Raw genomic sequence first — 23,476 nt, 5'->3', positions numbered from 1 at the left:
GGTAGTAAAAAGGCACCAGCCCACTCCAAACCCACCGACTGCCAGACCAGCCCATCCTGTTCAGAGAATTAACCGGTAGAAGCTTTGATCGATGTCACCAACATTTTATCAACCACAGCCTCTTGAAATAGACAGAAAACCCCAATAATTCCAGCAGACATCTGAAAACCAGACGTTTTACCTGGGATTCAAGAACATTTAAGCAAGTTCAACATCCTTCACTACCTGACCTATTTTGCAGAACTATTTACATCTTTACCTTTTACAGAATTGACCACTACAATGAAAAAAAGAAGAAAACATTTTATTGATAATGTAATAGAGGAGAAATTTAGAAAAACATATATAGAACTCCCTCAATAAGGAAACATACAATATCAAAATATGCCAGTTAGTATATTAAAACAAATTCTCCCTAATAAGAGTTTCAAGTAATGCAATCAAAATAATTTGGCTAAAAAGTATCGTATATATACTGAGATGTTTTCTGTAATAGTCCTCTAAGAAATTAAAGGAAAGCAGCAATAGATCTGTTTAACTACAGACACATATTTAGTAAATATATTAAGTGTATTTATATAATAAAAACTGCCCTGCACATTTATCACTATGTCTGTATCCTTCTGTATATGGCAGCTGTCCCTTCAGTTCTACAAGACTGCCCAAAAAGGGACAAAAAAGGAAACAAATGTAATACTAATTAAAAAAACTGAGACCCAAGCCCGCAAGGCAGGGTTGGATGGGCAGCAGGGAACCCACACTGACTCTGATCTGTATTTTTCAAGAAGATGGAAGAGAAGGTTTGTCTTTTCTGCAGCAGGAGCTGGATTCCAGCTCACCCAATACAATCAAACGCTTCCAGCCGAGCAGACTGAAGCAAACACAGCCACTGGCAGCACTTACCACGTTTGCTCTATTCAAACAGCCACATGCCTTAGCAGGCTCATTTTCAACTTCTTCCTTCAAATAGTTCCAAGTTTCATGTTTTATTTCATAAAACTTACTTATGGGAACATCATCCTTCAGTTCAAAATAAAGGCTTGTCTCGTTTAACAGGTAGATTCCAAGCAAATAAAAATTCTCATTTAATTAGTCCTTACTATTTTCATCTTTTCCCATAAATAAGATTATAGTACATAATGTACAGCTAAGAGGATACCTTAACTTTCATGAGATAGTGTTTGAAAATCCAATACCTGACTTATCTAGCCTACAGTTTAATGAACTGCTCAGAGGTTTTAATGAAGAATGAAATGGTACACAAGTAGGACTATTGCATTTAGATCAGAATGCTGCTCTACAACCCATGACACCTCAGTCCTACTGGCTTAGCCTACAGTAATCAATATTACAAAGCAGTCATGAAGGATCTTGGGGGAAGGGACACAAATGTACAAGTTAGTGTTTTGCTGGAAAACCTGATTTTTAAGTCTTGCAAAAAGCAAAGGCACTGCGTCTTAAGCGTATATTTAAATAAAGTCCATAACTTGGCCAGCCAAGTTACAACACACACCTAAATACCTTTCATCTGCTTTTGCAGCTGATTTACTAAGCGTGTTGTAATATGTCTTGATCGGCTTACATGACAAAATAGCCACTTTCTCTTAATCACTAAAGGAGATATACAGCTACAATACTCAGCCAAGCTCATTTCAACATACTGTATTTTTAACCATACCGTAAGAGTTCAAGTTCAAGGATAAACAGGAGTTTCTGGGTATTGGCCTTGTTTTAAAAAATGGTCAATCAGACATTAAAATAATTTAACTACTATGTCATCATTTTGACAGGCAGCTTGTATACCAATTTTAAAAGACGTTCTACATCTTTTATTAATCTATTGAAAGAAGTGTCAGATCTGAAACTTAACAGTCCTAATCTAGTGTTCTACAAGAAGAATATATTTCAGCTTTTTAAGTTGTTTCATATTTGGAGGTTCTAATTGCAGCTATATTGTCTTAATTTTCTAGATGTCCTGCAGGTTCTCACTACCATAACCACAGCACTCTTACGAGCCGCAGCAGCCGGCACGAGCAATGGCACTGAGCACATCAGCAAACGAGTCCCTGTCTCATCCGAATGATCTGCAGTAAAGCAGCTTGGACATCTTCATCCATGTGACCCTAGAGCAAGCGAACAGTTAGAGAAAAAATTAAAAATCCCATAAAGTCAACAGTCCACTGCTAATATTACCCACATTACTTCAAAATTACCCAAAAAGCCTTAACTCATTGCTGTATTTTCACCACTCCCTGGGAAAACCTGAAATACTTTAGCAATCCTGTTATTTTCTTCTCCTGAGAGAAAACAGGGTCTGCCTCTGACACAGCTGTTTCCTTAATGAAAATATGATGGGGGAATAAATAAATAAATAAAATTAAAATCACTATTCCTGTCATCTGGATTCCACAACCTGCTGCTGTAGTAACAGTCCCTCTTTTGCATCCTTAAATATCTGAAGTCACAGGACCTGAATTAGCTGATCAGCTCTTTGTTCAGAGAGAGAAAGTCTGTGATAAGTTTTCAAATTCTACACATTTCCTCTCCAGCATTGCCTGGGATGATTCAGAATTAAGAACACACTCACAGCACCAGACACCATCACCCTCCCGAGCAGGTTTATGTGACACGTTACACGCAGACAGCTGGTAGTCAGAAGATGGCACAATAAGACTGCAGCTGTGGGGTGCCTTTGCTTTTTTGTTGGATCAGTCCATTCTAAATTCCAACTCTGAACAGGAACACAGGTGTTGACACTAGTTTCAAGTCTGAGGTCTTCTAATACAGCAGTTAGAAATGTGTCTCAAGAATCTCTACATTGAGGTGACAGAGTAAAACAATCAGAACTTGGGAGTATCATACCTGTACAGCACTAAGGAGATGTGTCCGATAAACTGAAACTACCTCCTGGTGCTGCCTTTTAGCATCCTATAAAAAGGAGACAGGAAGAAGAGGTGAAGTCATCACATTTTCAACACCTACTCCTGCCCATTTCCAACTTTGTGAGCTTGGTTTCGTGCACTTACAGACTAGCCAAAGGAGAACGTCCAGGTTGAAGTTAGTTAGCTCTGTCCCTCCACTAATCAAGAAAAAGTCCCTGCTTCACTTTTTTTTTATTGCTTACTTACAGCAAAGCGATTTTGCTGGAAGGCTATCGGAGACAGGCTGATCTAATGTGTCGGCCCAGGTACGAGGAGGAAAAACTTGTTTCCTCAGTAGTATCAGCTGTTTAAAACCACCCAATTTAAGAATGCTTTGCCTTATAGGGGTCTACCTTGCAAAAATTTAATATTAAAGATACATCCTGCTTCTAGACAGACTTACAAGTAACTAAACTTTGCTCACAACCATCGCTTTAATTATGAGCTTTACTGAAGTTACAGGGGCCACAAACATGTTTGCGCACAAAATCACAGCACTTCCCAAAAAGCGTCCCCTTTACTGGTAGTACTCAATGATAAGCAATACATTCAGTGTTTGCAGACAAGGGAACAAAATCAAATCTGTTAAGAAAGGATCACCTTGCTTTTCTTCAAGGCAAGAAAACACATGGCTGGTGGGGTTTTTTTGCAAGAAAATATTAACATAGAAGTTCCATACAGAAATGACCTCAGCATGAACTATAGCAGCATATCTTGCAAGCACAAATTCTCTCTAAATTGTTTGGGTCCCTTTTATCCAGAAAAGTTCCCAAATGTTGTAACTCTAATGTACAGAAGGAAGCAGACAAATGTACAGAGAAGCAAGCAGTCAGGGGAAAAAATAAAACGAAATCATGAATACTCTACTTTTGCAGCCTAAGCTTACAGTGAACCCCAGTGAGCACACACGTTTCCTCGTTAGACAAGCAGCTGTAAGCAACGCTACTGCATTGCAGACACCCCTTGCACGGTCACTCACCGCCAGCTGCTGCTGCAGAGTCCTCACTTGGCTCTGGAGCATCTCAACCTGCTGGCTCTGCCTCTTGGAGGGAACCCCAGTGGTGTACGTCAGCTGAGACAAGCCATTCAGGGCTTGTTTTAACCGCTCTACATCATTAAGCAGCTCCGTTATCTTAAATCAAACAAACAAACAAAAACAAAAACCAAAACACAGAAACACACGCAAAACATCATTAAAGGATGTCTCACTTACTGAAAACCAATATTCCTTAACATTTTTTAAAGTCTGATGAAGATCAGCAAGCATTGAAAGGTCTTTGCATCAGCATGCCACTGGCCAAGAGGCTTCGCAAATATAGGACTTCATTTTCATGACATGCTTTCACGTTCTGCTTCCTAGCACTGAGATCTGTACAGTACCGAGCTGTGGAGCCTGGGGGTCAGCCAGCAACAGAAACGGCTCCACAGATATTCTCAGTGTAATTTCTTAAAAGGACAATGAACAGTCAGAAGGCGAACCACGGATGATAAACAAACATAGCTCCAAAAGAAGAACGAGTTCATAATCCAGAAGAATGAAACTCAGTTTTAAGTTCTAATAGAGTTTAGATACTACATTATGATGCGTGAAACATGTGAGGAATTAGAAAAACATAGTGTAATGCTCCCAAAACCAGGACTTTACCTGAGCAGATGTGGGCCAGTCCTGCGGACCGAATGCTCAGAATGCTCAGAACATGGAGTCGTGCCCAAGCACTCGAGTAGCTGGACTTGAAGTCTAGTTCCTCACCGTTAAACTGAAAACATCAAGGGCATTAACCCACACATCCTACCTTGTTATCCTTGGCTTCCACCTGCTTTGCAGATTCCTGTATTCTCTTCTGCAAATCAATAATTGTTGTCAATGATTTATCACATCTTTCTTTCTGGTCTTTAATTTCTTGCTCAATACTGCAGCTCCGTAACTGAAGCAATTCCTTTTCATCCTTTAAAGACAGCTCGCTCTTTTTAGCTTGCAAAGCCTCCTCACATGCTTCCTCATACCTTTTATTCATATTGGAAAATTTTTCAGCTATGCTGCTAATTTGTGCCTCCAGAGCACTTTTCATGGATTTGTATTCTGACATGTCAATCACATCTCTGCTCTCCAGGTCTCTTAAAGCTTGTTGAGTAAACTCAACCTTGGACTGCAACTCCAAGATTTTCTCATTTTTAACTCTGTTTTCTTCTTCCTTTTCTTTCAAGCTGTTTTTGGTTGCTACAATTTCTTGTTCCAGCATTTCTTTCATTTGTGTATATTCTACCAAAGGTATTGAAGATTTCTTTAGATCTGACAGTTCCTGCTGCAGTTCTCCTACTTTTAGTGTTTCTTTGTCAAAACATTCCTTCTTACTTCTGAGGGCTTCCTTTAGATCCTCAACGGTGTGACCAAGCGCCTGCTTCGCGGCTTCAATCTGTCCTGCTGAAAGAGGCTGAGGCTGCAGAATCAGGGGCTGCTTGGTGCTCTCATCTTCCTCTCCTTTTTGGCCTGTGTATTTCTGCAGCAATTCTCTCAATTGCTTATTCAACTCCTCCATTCTACTTGCAAACATTTTTTCCATTTCGCGGGACTTTTCAGCGAGGATGTAGTTCTGCTGCAAGTCGTTTTGGATGGACAAAATGCCATTTCTGAGCTTTTCATTCTCCTCTTTGCTCTTCTTGCTTTCCTCCTCACTTTCCCTGCACTTCTGCACCTGTTCCTGCAACTGTGCTCTTAATTCTTTCACTGTGGCTTCCAAGCTTTGTTCCCTGTCTTCAAAGGAGGCAACCGGGGCATATTTTGACTTAATGCATTCTTGAATTGTGTCAAGTTCCTTCTTCTGGGCTTCAATCTCTACATGCAACTGTAAAATTTCTTCTTGACCCCTTTTATATTCAGCCGTAATGGCAACATTGTTCTCCTGAAGTTCCTGCATGCTTTTATTTAAAGTAGTCACTGTAGTTTCATGATCTTTTAAACTTATATACTCAGTTTGCAATTGATTCTGTAACAGTTCCATCTTCTTTTTCAAAGCTCCATTTTCTTCATTTACCCTCATGAATGCTTGCTTTATCTCCTCAGTTTTTCCCTTCAGATCTGACAGCTCCCTAGTTGTCTCTTCTAGCGTGTTATTCAAGACTGTTTTAACCTCCTCGTGTGTTGTAGCCAACACATACTGATCCCTGAGACTCTCTCTGATGGCTGTGTTTTCAGACATCAGTTTGCTCACTTTTGCTTGCCCATCATCATATTTTTTCTGAAGCTCAGCAAGCTGCTTCTCAAGTTCAACGCCATTAGATTTTAAAGCTTCCACTTCTTTTTTGTGCTGCTCTGGAGACAGGTACACGGCTTGGAAGTGGCTGATGTTCTCACTTAAATTGTTCTTCTCTGCCAGCAACTTTTCAGCTTCTGCTTTGCTTTCATTGTACTTTTTTGTTATTTCAAAAAGCTTTTTGGTCAGGTCACCAACAGTCAGATCATTTGTTTTCTTCAATTCTTCGTGAATTTTTAAAGGCACATTCTGGCTTTTAATTTCGCTTTTTAGCATTTGGATTTGCTGCTTAAGCGTCTTGTTATCCATCTGAAGTCTTTCAAGTTCCTTCTGCAGAGTCTGATTCTTCTGTGATAACTCGGAAATTGTCTTCCCAAGTTGCTCATGTTTTTGCTCAAACCCACTCCTCATTTGTTCATGGTCTTCTGGCTTCACATGCTGAGCAAGTTTTGCTTTCTGACTCTCAGATTCCCTCTTCAAAAGCCCAATCTCTGCCTGCAGTTTTTCATGCTCTCTTTCCATCTCTGCTAACTTCCTTGCTTTCTCGTTCACTTCGTTTGAAAACAAACTCTTCATGTTTTCAAATTTCTCTGAAGTTACAGACTGGGCCAGCTTTGCTGCCATTTCTTTGAGCTGCCCTTCTAACTCCATGACATTTCTTCCCCTTTCATCTCGCTCCATCTCCAACTTAACAAGTTCCTTCTGCAAACTTTTATTTTCCTCCACTAGCCTTCCTTCATCTCTCTTAAATTCCGCCACCAGCAATTCATTCTGCTTAATCTGGTTCCGCAGTTTTCCCACTTCAGCAGAGGCTCCTTCGTACTTGGTTTTCATTTCTTTCAACTGCTCCTTCAGCTCCTCTGCTAGTTTACTGCTTCCTGAAGCAGCCTCGGTAGTCAGGTGATCTTTCAGAGCCAGAAAGTGGGTCTGCATTTGCTTAACTTTGCCTTCAGACTCAAACATTCGTTTCTGTACATCTTTTAAAGCATCTTCCAGTTGTTTTATCTGTCCATCAGATTCCGCCTTGGTTCTTTCACACTCCGACGCCAAGGCTTTACACTCAGCCACCTTGTGAGACAGTTCTCTCTGCAATTTGCTGATTTCTTCTTTCGCTGCACCATAGCAAGTCCTCACATTGTCAAGTTCTTTCTTTAAAGTTTCCTTCTCTGAACTGCCTGACTGGTTGGGCAGGGAGAGCTCCAGGGGTCTCAGCATGGACCTGGACTGAAGAGAAATGGGCACAAAAATGGATCCCAGTTCACAAGTTTGACAAGACACAGACACATGAGCTGTCATATACGTAACTGTCTTAAACCCACGTTGATACGAGTATAAAACTTGTCTGAGAGATTTCACAAACGCGCTAATCTATTCTTACCCATATTACAGAACATGTGCATTTCAGCTTTTAACAGTAAAAGTCTTGAATATAGCTCTACATCGTTTCCCAACCCACTGACATTAAACTGCCAGCATAGTATATTAATTTCATTTCCATTTTTATTAATATTTAATCACTCATCTGCTAGAAGAAATTTCATTTCCCCTGTCCCTCAAGCATGTGAAAATAAATTTAAAAGGAATCAGAGCAGAGTATGTCATGGCTAATGGAACTTTCTCCCTAAAAAGACTGAGGAAAACAGTCATTTAATGTAGTGTCCAGTAAAGGATGTCCAGCCAGCTTAGAGCTGCTGCATTCCTGCTTGGGACACGGTGGGTTTTGTTTGTTGTGTGTGGTGTGTGTTTGTTGTTTTGTTTTCGTGGTAGTGGTGGTTGGCATTGTGTGGGTACAATCCCTCTTTTCTTGTTATTTTTTTGGTTTGGGTTTTTTTGTTGTTTGTGTGGTGTTTTGGTGAGTTTTTTTTTCAGTTCTGTGGTTTGGGAGCAGTTGGGTTTTTTGGGGGTGTTGTTTGGGGTTTTGCTTGTGTTCTTTTGTTTGGTTTTGTTGGGGTTTTTTTGGTTTTTTTATATAATTGCACATCAACTCATTTTAAACTTCAACTAAGAATAAAAAATCCTAAGACCATATAATCTTATGTAGAACACAGCAGAAGAGATTGGATTTTTTTGTATGTTCTGCTGGTAACACAGAATGTTTGTATCTGTAACATCCTATGCGTTCTTGCCGGATTTTAAGATTTATTTCTAGGCATCCCCCAGCTCTGGCAGAATCAGCCTGCAGCTGAAATACTCCAGTGTGAGAACAGTTTGTAGGTTAAGACCAATCCCCACCACACATGCCTCACTGTAAGAGCCTGACAGGCCCAGGTGACACCTGAATTGTGGCTTTAAAAATGCAGTTCTCTATCAGCAAACAAAGTTGGCAGGTAGTTATTATAGTGCTGGCAGAAAAATAAAGTCTTCTGAGTTTTAGCTGAATTTAAAATGGGAAGAAATCCTGGAGGTGAAGAGCCAGCTGCACATCACACTGGCTGTTGATCCAGCAGTCTGGTGGTTCCGTTTTAAAAATGTTCACTACAGTATCTGGTATTTTTCCAGCAATCAGAGCTGTGTCACACATGTAACTCTAGAGGGCACTAGCAGCTAAAAATAAACAGCAAAGCATTACAGAACATTTTGTACTCAGAGCAATGCTTAACATATGTACACTTATAAGTATGTTTAGCTTTCCCAAGCATAACTAGCTTAGAAATCTCTACAATGGCAAAATATTTATTACCTGGGATTCCACAGCAAACACTTGGCCTTGCATAAGTAACAAATCTTCTTTTCCTAGAGTTGCAAAGCAAACAGCATTGAGCCTCTGTTTAAAAACAGTAACACACAATCACAACAACTATGATTTTCCTTCCTAATTTTATTCCGTTCAATGGGACAGCATTAGGCTGCAGGCTGGTGTTTAAGTACTTGATATTAAAACAATTCCCCCTAATTAAGTCAGATAGGAGGCCTGGGTAGACTCCTACTAACGAAAAAACACAGCCCTAATATGCCAGGCCAGGTATTGTTCTGCAGAACAGTCACAAAAGCCAACTTGAGCCAAGCTTGGCTACAGTTAAGACCAAGAAAAGGAAGAGATGACACAAAAAACTCCACCCTTTGTCTATGTATTCTAACACCACGTCACTCAGAGCAAGGTTTAAAAATTAAATATACTCACTATTACCGAAGTTACTTCCAGGTCCCGCAAGGTCAACCTAAAAGCAAACAGCAAGAAACACAAATATAAAGCTGAAAATTCATTTCAAATTTTTGCTATATGTTAAGCTAGGGATTAAAGGGCAGGGCAGGAAAAGCTTTTACAGCGAGATAACAATTTGAGACTTTTAACAATTTAAGATTACTTAAATATATACTATTGTAAACATCAATTGCTATTGCTGTAAATATCAATTACTATATTACATTTTAAAATCAATTAACGTACTTCATAATATTTGAGTTTAGCTTTGAGAGCTTCAATAGTTCTTAAGTTTTCTTCCTGCTGTTTCTCCTTGGTAGTCAGGATTTTCTTCAACTCATCTTTCTGAAAGAGAGAGAGTGCCCAATAGCCAAAGCCACACAGGGCCAGATTTGTAACATCTCAAGCAACTTTTAAAATCCTTTAAAAACTTTAACCAAGATCAGCACTGGAAGAACACCTGAATTTTTATTCTGAAGTTCTTCCACAACTCTGCTCCTCTACAAAAGGAGTCATGAAAAATGAGTCAAGGGGATATGCACCAACACCATTTGCTATTGTTTCATTTATTTGCATTTATTAGTCTGGCATTACTGAAAGTCACTAAAGAGATACTTGTAATATTAAACCTGCTTTAAGGGTGTCATAGGGATTACATGTATTATTTGTAGTAACAGAAGTGCCGTGCAGCTGTATAAACTGAGTACATATCAGTAGATGTTTCACTTAGCATTTACAGATAGCTTCTCTTTTCTCTATAGCTTAAAATACCATTACTTAAATACAATAGCCACTTGCCCTATTTCAAAGTTCTATTACACTTTAAGGTGATATATCGTACCTCGTTTTCAAGATCATCTGCAAACATTTGCTCCTGCAAAAATAACAAAAAAATCCCCCACAAATAATTTTTTCAATAATGTTTAAGGGGCTTATACACAGTTCATTAGCTGACAAGTCTCCCCCAGTTTCCAGTGCTACATGCTGCTGACTGTTCCCCTGCCATTTACCACCTGAGCTCCAACAAGAGAAACAAAAATAAACACAAGGTAAGGCTGACAGAGTCCCATCTCCTGGCATGCACACAGAACACTGGAAAACCTTTCCATTATCTCACTCATAAACTACTGAGGCAGAAGGGCACAGCTTTCCAGTTTGCTGATTTGGGAAAGAAAGTATTAAGGCATTTGTTTGTGGGTTTTGTTTGTTTGTAAAGGTAATGCTTAAGAGAGAAGTTCAGACAAGCCAAACATTGCAAGAAGAAATATTCTCCCTATCCATGTGGTACATTAAGGGGAAGCTGCATACACTTTTAAAATGTACCTCTACAAAAATACAGTGAGGAGACAAATCCGAGCCTCCATGAAGAAAAAAGAAATAGAAGTGTTTTTATTTTCTTCCTCAATTGTACTGGTCATTTAGACCTCTAAGAGGGAACTTTTTAAATATAGGGTTTCAAATTTGGGTGAGAAATTGCCTATTGAAAACCTTTGTTTGTGTTTTTGCCAATTGAAAATTTTTCTTTGTATTTCTACTTACAGTAACAGCTGGAAAATAAGCAGTGGCTGTGATAGAGTACTGCCACACAACACCTCCGTCTAATTGTGCAGATGAAGTTTACTCTCCAAACTACAACATACCAGAACACCTCATGGTTCATGTTGCACTGCAAAGTATAGCCATAAATGCTGTTGTTCAAATTTGAGAGTGTCAGTGAACGATGTTGTAACGTCTCCTCACATTTTAAGTATTTATTACAAGACCAAAGGAAGAGGAAAATGTAAGTGACACACAGAGAAATAATTCTCAGGAAAGCAGTAAAGTCCACATCCCAATTATATGTCCTTTCCTTACTACTCCTACCAGCCTTGGCTGTCAGCACAGGGAGTCATCACAGCCCTCACGCCAGGCAAATGCACCCCCAGGTTTACCTCGCTCAGCTGCAGCTGTAGCCCACTGATCCTATCCAGCAGCATCCTCTGCTCCTCCTGCACTTCCCTCATTCGATCTTTCAAATCTTGATTTTCCAACTCCAGTTCCTTAAAAATCAAATAAACAAAATTAAGAAAACCACCACCACACTACACACACTGGGAAAACTAGAGAATCTGAACCAACAATTTTAACAGTCATTAAAGACAGCGAGCCTTGCCTAACAAGGCCTCGAATGATTCTGTGGCCTCACTTCAGGTTTGTTTCATTCTGAAGGTTTCTGTAAGTGCAGGTTCCAGAGCCTTCAAGCTTTCCAGCTCTAGACAGCTCATTTTCATGTAAGAGTACACACAGTTTTTGAAAGTATGAGCAGAGTAAGGTCACACTCAACACTGATAGCACTTGAGAGGCTGCTCATCTGCTGTCTGTTAACCAGTGAAAATAATTAATGTTAAAACAGTTCCTGAAACCCAACCACTGCAGCCAGAGGTGTAAGGGAAGCACCTGAGCACACGAAGCACAACCACCTTTAAATGTGCTCCCTGCTCCGGCAGCTACAGAATCACTCTAGCCATGGATAATAAATCAAACACACAAAACCAACAGTTCTTTGAGCAATCAGTCCAGTGCTCACATGCAAACAGTAAAACAAGCCCAACTCTCACTTGATCATCACTGCCTTAGCTGTGGTAACTACTTTAGCTCAAACCAAAGAAGTTGCATTTTGGGATCTTTACCCCTTTATTACAAAGCATTTCAGAATGAAAGCCTCAATTTTTCAGTGTTCTCCATAGCTTAAAGCATTATTTACCTTTTTGAAAACTGTAATGACATAGCAACAAGATGGAAAAATTAATACTAGTTAGAAGAACAGTTATGATATAGGTTGTTTTCAGTAAGACACTTAAACATCTCTCTTGAAAATGTTAAAAATAAATCTTCCTAGTTTGTGACTCATGATTTTACTGCAGGTGGAATTAGTAGCCAGAAGGTCAAGAGATGGGCAGAGTTAAGACATGAAGAGAATTGCAAATATTTGTTACACAAACAAGTATTTGTCTCCAGAAAAAGTCTACAGCCTATCTGCATAATTGCCACATTACAGTCATGCAATTAAGTTTTAAATAAACAGCAATATATATGACCTCTGTTAATGGAATTGCTAATGCTGCTTTTATAAGCACACCTTGTCTTTGGCACGTCTGGCTCATCACACACATGGGAATACGCAAGTCATGGAAATCCTTCTCCCTTACCTGAGCATCATGATCCTTCTGATACAGCTTGACATTCACCTCCTCCTGCGCATGCAGACGATTCCACTTCTGCGACATATTAGTAATCTGTTATTGCAACAGTCAAGTATTAATTTCTATTCCTGTTTTCCGCAGACACCCACTCGAGGGGCTGGCAGCTGCTCTCAGCCCCCAGCGCGGCCTCCTTGGGCGCGATCCCACCAACACACACAGTTTGACAGATCGCTGCTCAGGAGAGGCCACTCGTGATCTCACCCGGAAATGGGATGCTTGTCAAAACTCTAATCCTGAATATGCACATCACTGAATACTCTCCAAATAGAAACAGACACGCCATCTGATTACAGAAGCAATCACCTCAGCTGCACATGAAACTAAGAATTCAAAAATACTGAACTAGTTTTACATCACAGCACAATCGAAATCGCCCTCTCAACAACACCAGCGGCACACTGCGTTTCAGTGGTCAGAAGCAGGGAGCTTCCATTTTACCTCTTTCAATTCCATACAGTTATAACATTATTCCTGTATCAGGAGTCTCTCCAAAGCCCCTCTCAACAGATTGAAAAGACCTTACAATCATGTCTCAAAGAGCTGTATTTCAACATAAAGATGTGGCAAGAAGCCAGGTGCACAAAAAAGCACATCAAGTGTTGTTCGACCTGAAGCATGTCTATGTAATATAAACCTTGAAGTAACGAGCTCGCTGAGCAGCATCAGGCGTTTAGCTACAATTATGGATCTTGAAATGACAAAATCTTGACCTATTTCTTAATTATTATATTGTTCTCTATCAAATGAGGCACTGATGTTGGGAAAAGAAAATATTACACATTCGTCAGTAGCTTATGGAAGGTAATGTTACTCATTTATTGCCTCGATAAGCTAGTTTCACAGCAAAGACAACAGCCTGGAAAAATTTACATCACACCCCTGTAATCTTTCTTTCTGTGACATATATACCAAACATCTGAATTAAAACTTGAATTAAAAAAAAAAAGGGAAAAAAATCTTGTTAGGTCAGTTAAAAACAATTCAGTTTTATTCCCCCACCCCATCTGTTTCTAAAACATAGGGTGTCCCCACCGTACACTGGTGACAAGCTGGGGGACACTCTTGTAGAACAATCAGCTTTTGAAGATGCTGTAGTGACACGCAAACCCTCCTTCAGCACTCACATTCAGGTCTAGACAGCAGAAAGTTACTGAAAATGAACAGTGACCCCAAACATCCCCAGTCTTTCTGGACCCTGTATCCCAACATGATCTCGCAGCAATAGGAAAACTGAAGGGCACAGTGCTCCACAAGAAGGAAGCTTCACTAGTGCTGTGTGCCCTCTCACACCTTCTTCAAGAACTAGTCTTAGGAGACACTTTGTATGATCAGCCTTACCTTCTGTTCTGGCTGCCCTTTCTTCACAGCATCTCTTGCTAAAAAAGCACCACAAAACCACAAAGTTAAGAAATGCATTTCATTCAGACCCATGCAACACATCTAGCTACCTCTATCAAGTTTCTATCTTGAGAGGACATCAAGAAATAAATTCCACCACCCTCAGTTAATCAAATATAGAAACATTCACAAGTACAAAGCTTTTCTACAAATAAGGCTAAATAACTGCAATGCCAGGTTCAGCAATGTTAACACCTGAGACCTCACAGCCTGCATTAACCTTAAAGGCTTTACTAAAATCAAACCAACCTCAAAAGCCTTCTTTCCCCTCCCAAACTGGCGGTTTAGCACCTTTTTGTTTAAAGGAATACAGCTGTCCTCCAAAGAAGTTTCCTGAAGGCATAGCAGTGAACACACAGACAATTCAAATGAAAGAATAACAGCAAATTGTTACAGCCCTGTTCCTCATACCTTTACTGGAATCCTCAACAGCAGCTTTTATTAAAGCCAAAATGTCAATATTGTCACCAATTCTGGCATAGTAAGCACAGTCATGACCCAGGGCATCAGTCAAACTAACGTCGGCACCGTTTCTGAGCAAAACTTCCACTGCATCCTTGCAGCCATATTCACAGCCTAACATGAGGGCAGTCCTGAGGGTGGGAGAGATTGTGTCACACTTAACGGAGCAATCACTTCCAGAAATAATCCTTCGTACACTTGTGTCTAACCACAGAAACTTGATTCATGGAATCTGTCCTCTATCAAGAGAGGAAACTAAGTCTTAAAAAGTCATTTAGCCAATGTTTAAATATTTGTTGAAAAACAAAACACATAATAGCAGTACTTTCATGAAATTCAGCATAAACCCTTTGAGAGTCATCCAGTAACTCATACAATTTTTGGCTTCCTCTCTATTTAGATAGAAATGTCAATAGACTCGGCAAACAAGACAAGTTTACACAAAGTTGAGGGGGGTGAGTGCTTGGGAGCCCTGGCAATGCCTTCTGAACACTTGGCAGCTTCAGGACACACGATGGGAGCACCATGCTTGTCCCACAGCCGCCGCATGTCACTGGGCACGGGGCAGCCATCCCCCTCCAAGAAACAGCCTGCAGAAGGAGCAGCTCCAGACAGGACCCCCCTCCTCTGTCCCCACTCCAAGAATACAGAAGCAAACATTTCAGGGCCCTTAGTCCCTTAGGAGCTCCAGGGACACTCAAGCACCACTTCTGCAGTGACCCACTTTGCACGGATACCAAAGCGTGCAATGTGCAGCTTTGGATGGACAGTCCTTAAATTAACCAACTGCAGTTTCTCTGCCAGCAGTAACAAGCCTATATGTGTTTTAGACGCAAGAACAAGTTAACAGAAAGGCCAAGCTTATCTGCATTATTGAATTGGCACATCTACTTCTGAACTAAATCCCAGGTTCTTTTTCACTGAACTTAGCATATTTATTCTGTAGCCTGAGAGCCAAGGATCAGCTTTCTAACCTTTAAATGTCAGCAGGCACCTGACAAGTCCCTGCATGCATTACCTGTTTTGTTTGTCCCTGGCATTAACATCCGCTCCTCTGTCTATGAGGAGCTGGCAAACCATGGGACGACACATCTGCGTGGCCAGCACTAGCGGTGTCCTCCCGTCCTGGAGAGACAAGAAGAAATAAGGAAAGGGAGAGAAAGCAGGGAAAACACAGGCACTCCAACAGGGTTTGAACAGGAGAATGCAATAAGCAGCAACTTACTCCATCCTTGGAATTCACCGAGGCCCCATGATCACACAGGAGTTGTATGCTAGAGGAACAGTCGGACATAGCTGTCAAGAGAAGAAAGAGCAGGTTGTGCTTCTGAAAATAGCCTGCCCGAGAGCCCCCACACCTCCATGGGTGCATCTGCTTCACAAAAACTCACGCAACTAAGGACTCTGGGACTTAGTTCTCACACAACCATCTCAAAAGAACATGAAAGAAATCAAACACAACTGTTCAAGACACGGCACAGCATTATGAGGAGCCAGACAATCCAAAGTAAAGGTATCTTATCCTACTAACATCAGTGCTCTGAAACACTGCTCCTGATACTTGTTTAAGATTTTATAGAGGATTTATGAACAAAGACACTTTCAGACCTCCAACCTCTGCTAAGTCTGTTAACAAGTTTGCTGCTGAGGACAAATGTCACGAGAACATAAAACGTTTTCCCCTACTGCAGTCACCAAAATTTAAACAGAAGAATCTGGCCCATCTGCAAATTGATCAGATCTAGATTTCATACTAGTTATCAAAAAGCAAAACCTTTTACCCGCATCGTGAAGAGCAGTTCTCCCTTGAAGATCCACATTCTCCGTTGGACAATTGTACTGTCAGAATAAGTAATCCCGGTTGTCAATTAGGATTCAGATTGCATTTACAAAACATTGCATGTTTTGAGGATTGAATTAAAGCAATAAAAATTGATTTAAGAAAAAAAAAGTTTGCAGTTTACAAATATACCAACATATACGAAAGAAAGAGCTATGGGTATGTGCACTTCGGTGTTCTACATGCATTGATGAAAGTTTGTAGAAGTAAATTAAGTCCTTGGAAGGAAAATGTAATTCATCGCAGACTTTTCACAAACACTTAAAATGTTCATTCACTAGGGTGAAGATTCTCTGCTACTTGTCATTACGCCTTTGCTACCAGTATTGCTACTAGTTCTGGCACTCCACAGAAAACGTTCTGCGTGCAGACGTGCACCAAGGGGACAGAAGATGAAGAGAACCCATTGAAAGTTCAAAAAAAAATTCAAGTGAGCAACAGCTGACCCCAGGAATAAATGAAGAAAAATAAATAATCACACAAAGCTAAGAAAACCACCCAATATTGTTTCATTAATGAAAGATGACTGGATATAGATGCCCGTCTTTTGAAGAAAACACTACTCCTGAGCAGGCCGTTCAGTGTTAATGTTCCTAAACGCAAATGTATTCAGAAAAGGTGCACTAGCCTTTAAAAGACACTTGATTCCCTTTTCTCTAAGGGCTAGAAACTACAGCTTGATTTGATTGTCTACGTGCAGAGAAGAAAAAAAAGTTTATTTTCTTTTAGCACTCTTTCAGCCACAACCTGTTATTTAATATGAAAAGGACTTTTCCCCATGACCGACTTATTTTTTAAAAAAAATTAATGTAATTTTTTGTTTAAGATGAGTGGTCTATCCCTATTTCAAATCAGTATGTTTAAGATCATCTTTTACCCTCTCAAAAATAAAAACCATAACAATAGGCAAGTTGTACTTTTCAGTACCTGCAACAGCTTCTGCAAACACAAAGCATGTCCATATTTTGCAGCTAGGTGCAATGCATTTCTACCTAAAAAGAGAGATCGACAGCAATTCAGGATCTATTTTAAACATGCATTTAGAAATACTGCACACAAATTTAACATGCTGATGTTGCTTCTCAGAAACTCTATTACTAATCACATAACATTAATCATAAGAAGTTAATTTGTTCTTCACTGAAAGCATTAGCATAGTTTATTTCATCTGAACAAATCCCTGTGGTCTGCCTCCTCTGTAATTCCATCTGCTCCGTTACTGCAAACTCTGGTATCGCACGTGCAAATCAAGAAGGTAGTACAGCAGCACTCTGAATTTCAGAGGGCTCGGGATGGCTGCACCAACACCTACCATACCATTTAATTCTAATCCTCATTGTGTACTGCACTTCACAAGTCTCTGTCAAATGCATTTAGTATGTAAGTGAACACAAATTCACTTAAAATAGTTCCTATACTGTTATTCTTGACCAGAAATACTGATCTCACCAGTGAGACTGGGGTAGACTACATATATATACAGTTATAGCAGTTCAAAACCAAAGCTCACACGCTCATGAACACCCCAACATGCAGAACTTACATTACTGGACATGACCAGTTTCCTCTAAGTTCAGCAACGGGTCTCACAAACAACAATTTTTTTTCCAACCACAGGGAAAGGAAGAACATCCATCCTATAGCTCAGCTTAATCCCACTCCACAATCAAAACCAAGCTGAGAACATTTGCAGGTGGCTCGTAGCCCTTCGCAGAATCATACCTGCAGCATCAGTGGCCGTGATGTCGACTCCATGAACAAGGATGGTGTTCAAGCAGTCCAGGTTGCCCTTGGATGCTACAACATGGAACCTGAAAACAGAAAATACCGTGCTTAAGTACAACTGTTTTATAGACAAAAATGGTAATATTAATCAGGAAAGCCAAAGCAAACAGCTGCATATTGAAAGCATCATACAACACAAATTCAGCTTTGGACGGTGTCCAAATCCTGTTAAGAGTTTTGTAGATTTTACTTGAAGGAACAAGATTACTTTTTGGAGAAGTAATTATCATTTACCTTGAATCAGTGAGCCAGAAGAAAACCAATATGCTTCCTGTTCTCTTTAGCATTCAAATCTGGCAAGATGAGGTATTTAAGACTGATCTTCATTTTGAACTGAGGATTGTTTACGAGAATTTCACATTCTAGCTATCTGGTATTCCAGTTTCAATGAGGTTAGAATCTACCATGGTGTGTTATATAGGGTTATACATTAAAAAAAAAAAAGTTGATGAAGCAGCAGCAAGATTTAGGAATTTAATAAATTTCAGCAGCTTCCCAACAATATAACTGGAGTACTGGCATTTACTTACGCAGATCTCCCTTCCACATCCAGTTTACTAGGACTGACTCCTTTTTTGGCAAGGATGGATTGAACCTTTTCCACATCGCCCCTTTCAGCTGCTTTCATTAACCTGTCATCATATTTGTTCCAGTCTGTGTTCAGCTGAGTAAGAGAGAATTAGAAACGCAAGTGAGCTTACGGTACATGATCAATCTACTAGCGGAAGTTCAATAAAAGGCTGAATCATTTGCAATATGGCGGATACAACCAAAAATGCCTTGGTTTGCAAACAGAGTTGCACCTGTTGAGATGCTTATTTATGTACAATGTCACTGCAGCTTTTCAATCAGGCTTTAGCATTGCATGTGCAGTGCTCCAATACAGTCTGGGTAAGTCACTCTGGTCCTATGGGAGACCTTCAGGATCAAACCTCTCTGGTTTTCCTCATTTCGCTTTGTTCTGTCTAATAGGCCTAAAACTAAAGCCACACACAGTAGTTCCCCATCCTTATTTTCAAATAAAGCTGAATCAGCTCCATTATGTCCCAAGCAGTTTTCAGATTTTAATATCAGACAGGATGCGCTAAAAATACACAAGACGACACACCTTCTCCTGACTGTTCAAAGGGTCAAAATTTAGCTATATGTGATATTGAAGAGATGAACATCTATTGAGCTGTAGAATGAAATTCAAAGAATATGAAGGGTAATGGGTACAAGTTACTCCTGGGGAGATTCCGATTGGATGCAAGAGGAACATTTTTCACAATGAGAATAATGTCCCCAGGGACATGACGGATTCCCCACCATGGGACACTTTAGGACTCAGCCGGACAGGGCGCTGGGCCAGCTTGTCTAGACTGGGCTTCTGCCAAGGAAGGCTGGACCAGATGATCCTTGAGGTCCCTTCCAACCTGGGATTCTGCGATTCTATGAAAGTTTATAGCTCTAAATTGCCTGCAATTACCAAAGCAACATGGAGCGCAAAGACAGTCCAAGTCAGTTATAAATAGAGTACCATGCATTCAATCTCAGACATTCAGCACCCCCCACTTTTTCCTTGTTTACTTCAAATTTAGAATTTCAGGTCACAGGTCAAGCATCCCACCCCAAAATGCAGAGCTTGTTCTCTTTGCTGCCTAAATCATCCTTTCTGAATTGCTTTACACTTTCAGGATATTCTGTTTGGTGACAAACCTCACAGCCAAACTGGACACTGATGACTTGATATTCAAAAAGCTTTCAGCAGAAGAAAAAGGCTTATACAGGAGTATTACATTCAAATCTAACTACACAGCAAAATAATTTACTGATAACAGTGAGACATACACAGCCTATAGATGCATGAAGTTACTTATCACTGTGGATCAGATGTTCCACAGCTCACTGAATAAAGAACATTAAAACTGGTAAGCCTTATCATTTCCAAAATAGAGCAGCTGAAAACATTTTTGTTTCTTGAAGTGAGATAGCAGCCTATCAATCCCATACCCTTCATGTTGGGTTCATCACAACACACCCTTCTACCTCCTTAAAGCACCAAACCCACTACAAAAATGTCTTAACAGTGTTCACATGAAAGCAGAAACAAAAAGAGGTACAAAACCCACGTACGATCTTCATGTTAAAAAAAATGCAGCTGCATTCTATCAAGACAGAACTACCTTCTCCTTAAGACTGTCTTGACAGTAAAGATCAATATTTTTCAGGATCTAATGCACTGAAGTCTGGAAGATCCCCAGTGGTGGGATCCAGAGCTGGTTCTTTGAGTAGGCAGAACCCAGAGCTGCAGCAAGATCTACCCTCACCCAGAGCAGCAAAAGGAGATACAAAAACAGCACGCCCCCCCAGCCTCCTGCATCCGCAGAACGATTTGTATAACTGAGTTGTAATCATCATTATCTTTATTCCCTGTTCTCACGACAAACAAGATTACAGTAGTCATGAAGTCTTAGCAACAGCTTACTCAGTACAATACTTGCTAAAAGTGACACGATGTAATAAAAATAGACATCTAATGAAATTACAACCACTAGTGTTGCCCAGCTAAAGCGCAGTACCGATCTGTCAATCAATTAAAACACCCATTAGCTTAAAAGCCGAGGCAGCCTGGCTGGCGTAAGGAAATCACAGCTTTGGTGACGTGACCCTTCACTGCAAAGCTGCACACGCTGCAGGTGCCTGGCAAAGGTCCCTTTGCTAGAACGCCCTACCTTTTATTTTTAAATATCTTAGAAACTGCACATACAAAGCATCGAGCTCTGTTTCCTCCAAGTTCTCTTGCACATGACACATTTCACATCCTGAGAGGAAAGTGCTCACTTCTTGCGTGTTTGTCTCTGGGTTTAGGTTGCTGAGTTTCATACTTGCAGCTTATACCTGCAGCACAAACTCACTCAAACCTATGGAAAACCTTTTAACAACCATGCCTTGCCCCCATTTCATAAGTCTTCTCATTAACAAGAGTGTTATTTAAAAAAAAGAAAAAAAACAACACACAAATATTTTTTCCCCTGTCTATGGCTGTAACACTTCAGTAAATTGTATCCACTTCCTATAGGTAGTAAATGAAATGTTGTCACCCAAGCAAGGAAAACTACTCGCAGGAAGAGTAGTTAAAGACAGGTATAACACACATTAATTAAAAAGAAACCGTTACAAAACATTTACAAAATTCAAGCTTCTGCATTTTTGCAGTTGTAAGCTACTGCCACTGATGTGAAACCCAGGATACCTACTGTGTCTTTGGCTGCACAAGAAAACCAACAGGTCATCGTGGAACCTGCCCCGTGCTGCTGCCAGAAGCAATCGCTTTATCTCGCATCAAGTTCCAAACCGCCACAGCTCCCGGCACTGAGCGCAGCTCACACAGGGCGCTTGGAGAAAGGGATTCTCTGCACCGCCCTCAGTTCGTCCTGCTCCATCCTTCACTTAGCTTGGGTCCCCAAGGAGATTTTCTCCATCTTCAGGATCATCTTCAGACTTCATAGCTCTTAAAAAAAATGATGGGCTAACCCCAGCCTTCGCTGGTCCGGCCGCTCTGCCTGTCCAGCCCAGCGGCCCAAGAAAACCCTCCCGAGCAGTGGGTGTGCAGGGACAGACGCCAGAGCGACTCCGACTCACTAGTAAATATTGCCCAGAGCTGAAATATCTCGTAAACAATACGTAGACAGTCTCATCAGCCCAGATCTATTTTCTGATAATCCAGTACTTGATAGCTGAGCAATAGAAGGCAATAGCTATTAATAAATTCTCCACATGCCCATGCCCTGAGTAATGCATTTTAGAGTCAACCTTAACTAACGAGACGAGCATGCACGAAACTTTACTACGGTGTTATGTTCTGCAGACATGCAAACACTCACTTTAAAATAACAAACACATTGGTCAAATTCACTGTCCGCTGACATTAATGAAGGTCATACGTGTCACCACTAATAACACAGAAGGACTGAAATACTCGCAGGAGTAATTTTTTCCCATTCCACCACACCACAAAGCTGAAACCAGACTCACGATCAGACTGCAGACAGTTACAACTGCAGAGCAGATGGAATGCATGATCTTATTTTGACAGAAATGTAACCGATTTTAAATTAGAAAACACACATGCTTCTGCTTAAAAAAAAAAAAAGAAAAGAAAAAAAACCACAACCACACAACACCTCCTTTTCCAGTGATGAAACCCATTCTGAATAGAACCTGGTTTCAGCTTACTGCTGCTGCCAGCCTGTCTCCCAACATGTGAAACGAGAGGAGTCACAGAGGCTGTCAAAACATTAAATAGACAGCACGTCGATTAACAGCAGGGAAGACCGAGACTCTCACAAGCCTTAAATTTAAATGGAGATCTCCCAAGTGCCGTATTCAGAGGACTAGGTCAACGTGACAAGCAATGTGCTGTTCTGTGTGCAGGACAGAAACGTGGTGCAGAGCCTGGAAAACCACATCCACACACCCCGGAGGACACACGTAGAGACTGCAAATAACCTCACCAATGGGTTCTTCTCAAGAAAGAGATTTTTAAAATCACTCACTCATATCTGCACAAATTGACTCTTTCCCAGCAGCTTCTAAACTATTCCACATCATTTGCTGGGCACCAGCCCTTGGCCTCGCAGCATGAATGTGTTTCTGAGCAGAACCTTCCAAGAGTCCTCTGTAATTACCACCTACGTGACAGAGCCACTCCAAAACAGCACAGGGACCACCAGGAGGAGTGTGCTATCTCCAGTTATCTTCTGACCAGAACCAAGTCTGTCTGCTCAAGCTAAAAATGGAATTTAGGGGGAAAAATAAATACGCTTTACAAAACACACACCACACCTTAACTGAAATCGGTTTGGTGAGAAACTCTCTCAGTAAGACTATCCATTCCAGGTGTACAGTCTTTGATTTAATCATCCCAAAGCTTTCCCTTGTCTCCATTTTAATCCACCTGCAGACACTCGTGAGCTGCACTCTCCCTGCAGCCTCTTCATGCTGAAGACCCTCTCAAGACAGCCCTGACCACTGGATCTGAGCTTGCTAAAACGCGTCTCCACCGCTGCCCACCAGCCTTGGCCCAACCCTCAGAACAGCTCCAGTGAACAGGGCCCAGCTGCAAACTCACACCCATTGAACTGCTCTCCACGGCAGCTGAATCTCAGACAGATCGAAGGGTAGAAACTCAGGAAATGTGCTTGTGTTGCATTCTTTCAGTGTAACCAAAGTTTGAAACCTTTTTCAGAACAAAGACCATTAATCAGCTATAGCAGCAACACAGATCTCCAGAGGTGCTAAATCACTAAACCCGCCACAGACACCTAGCGAAGGCAAATATTGCCCATTTTCTCTTAACGCACAGCACCTGCTTTTCCTAAGCTCAGCCTGCCAAGAATTCTTCCCAGCTCCAGGTCTCCAAAGATAAGAGAATATCCCATCTCCACCATCTG

General features: G+C 40.8%; 1 protein-coding gene across 5 annotated transcripts in view; it reads right to left on the bottom strand.

The window, feature by feature from the left end:
- Positions 1–283: 283 nt before the first annotated feature.
- UACA (uveal autoantigen with coiled-coil domains and ankyrin repeats) overlaps positions 284–23,476 on the bottom strand; it is a 47,431-nt gene continuing 24,238 nt past the window's right edge. For 2 of the 5 annotated variants that reach the window (XM_071813921.1, XM_065847236.2), the window contains exons 2-19: positions 18,572–18,705; positions 17,979–18,067; positions 17,184–17,248; positions 16,198–16,255; positions 15,642–15,712; positions 15,435–15,541; positions 14,366–14,547; positions 13,895–13,932; positions 12,503–12,589; positions 11,246–11,353; positions 10,156–10,188; positions 9,561–9,659; positions 9,294–9,330; positions 8,853–8,905; positions 4,715–7,396; positions 3,901–4,053; positions 2,863–2,928; positions 284–2,123 (exon numbers count right to left, since the gene is read on the bottom strand). In XM_071813921.1, the coding sequence (XP_071670022.1) occupies positions 2,052–2,123; positions 2,863–2,928; positions 3,901–4,053; positions 4,715–7,396; positions 8,853–8,905; positions 9,294–9,330; positions 9,561–9,659; positions 10,156–10,188; positions 11,246–11,353; positions 12,503–12,589; positions 13,895–13,932; positions 14,366–14,547; positions 15,435–15,541; positions 15,642–15,712; positions 16,198–16,255; positions 17,184–17,248; positions 17,979–18,067; positions 18,572–18,705 (4,134 nt within the window). In that variant the 3' untranslated portion in view covers positions 284–2,051. Of the gene's footprint in view, positions 2,124–2,862; positions 2,929–3,900; positions 4,054–4,714; positions 7,397–8,852; positions 8,906–9,293; positions 9,331–9,560; positions 9,660–10,155; positions 10,189–11,245; positions 11,354–12,502; positions 12,590–13,894; positions 13,933–14,365; positions 14,548–15,434; positions 15,542–15,641; positions 15,713–16,197; positions 16,256–17,183; positions 17,249–17,978; positions 18,068–18,571; positions 18,706–21,280; positions 21,641–23,476 lie in introns of those variants that run through there. The other 3 variants (XM_065847239.2, XM_071813922.1, XM_071813923.1) reach the window with 3 other exon arrangements.

This window comes from Patagioenas fasciata, chromosome 12 (assembly GCF_037038585.1).
Source record: "Patagioenas fasciata isolate bPatFas1 chromosome 12, bPatFas1.hap1, whole genome shotgun sequence".
Taxonomy (NCBI): Eukaryota; Metazoa; Chordata; class Aves; order Columbiformes; family Columbidae; genus Patagioenas; species Patagioenas fasciata.
Note: the sequence above shows the minus strand (reverse complement) of the source record. Positions and strands in the feature narration are given on the sequence as shown.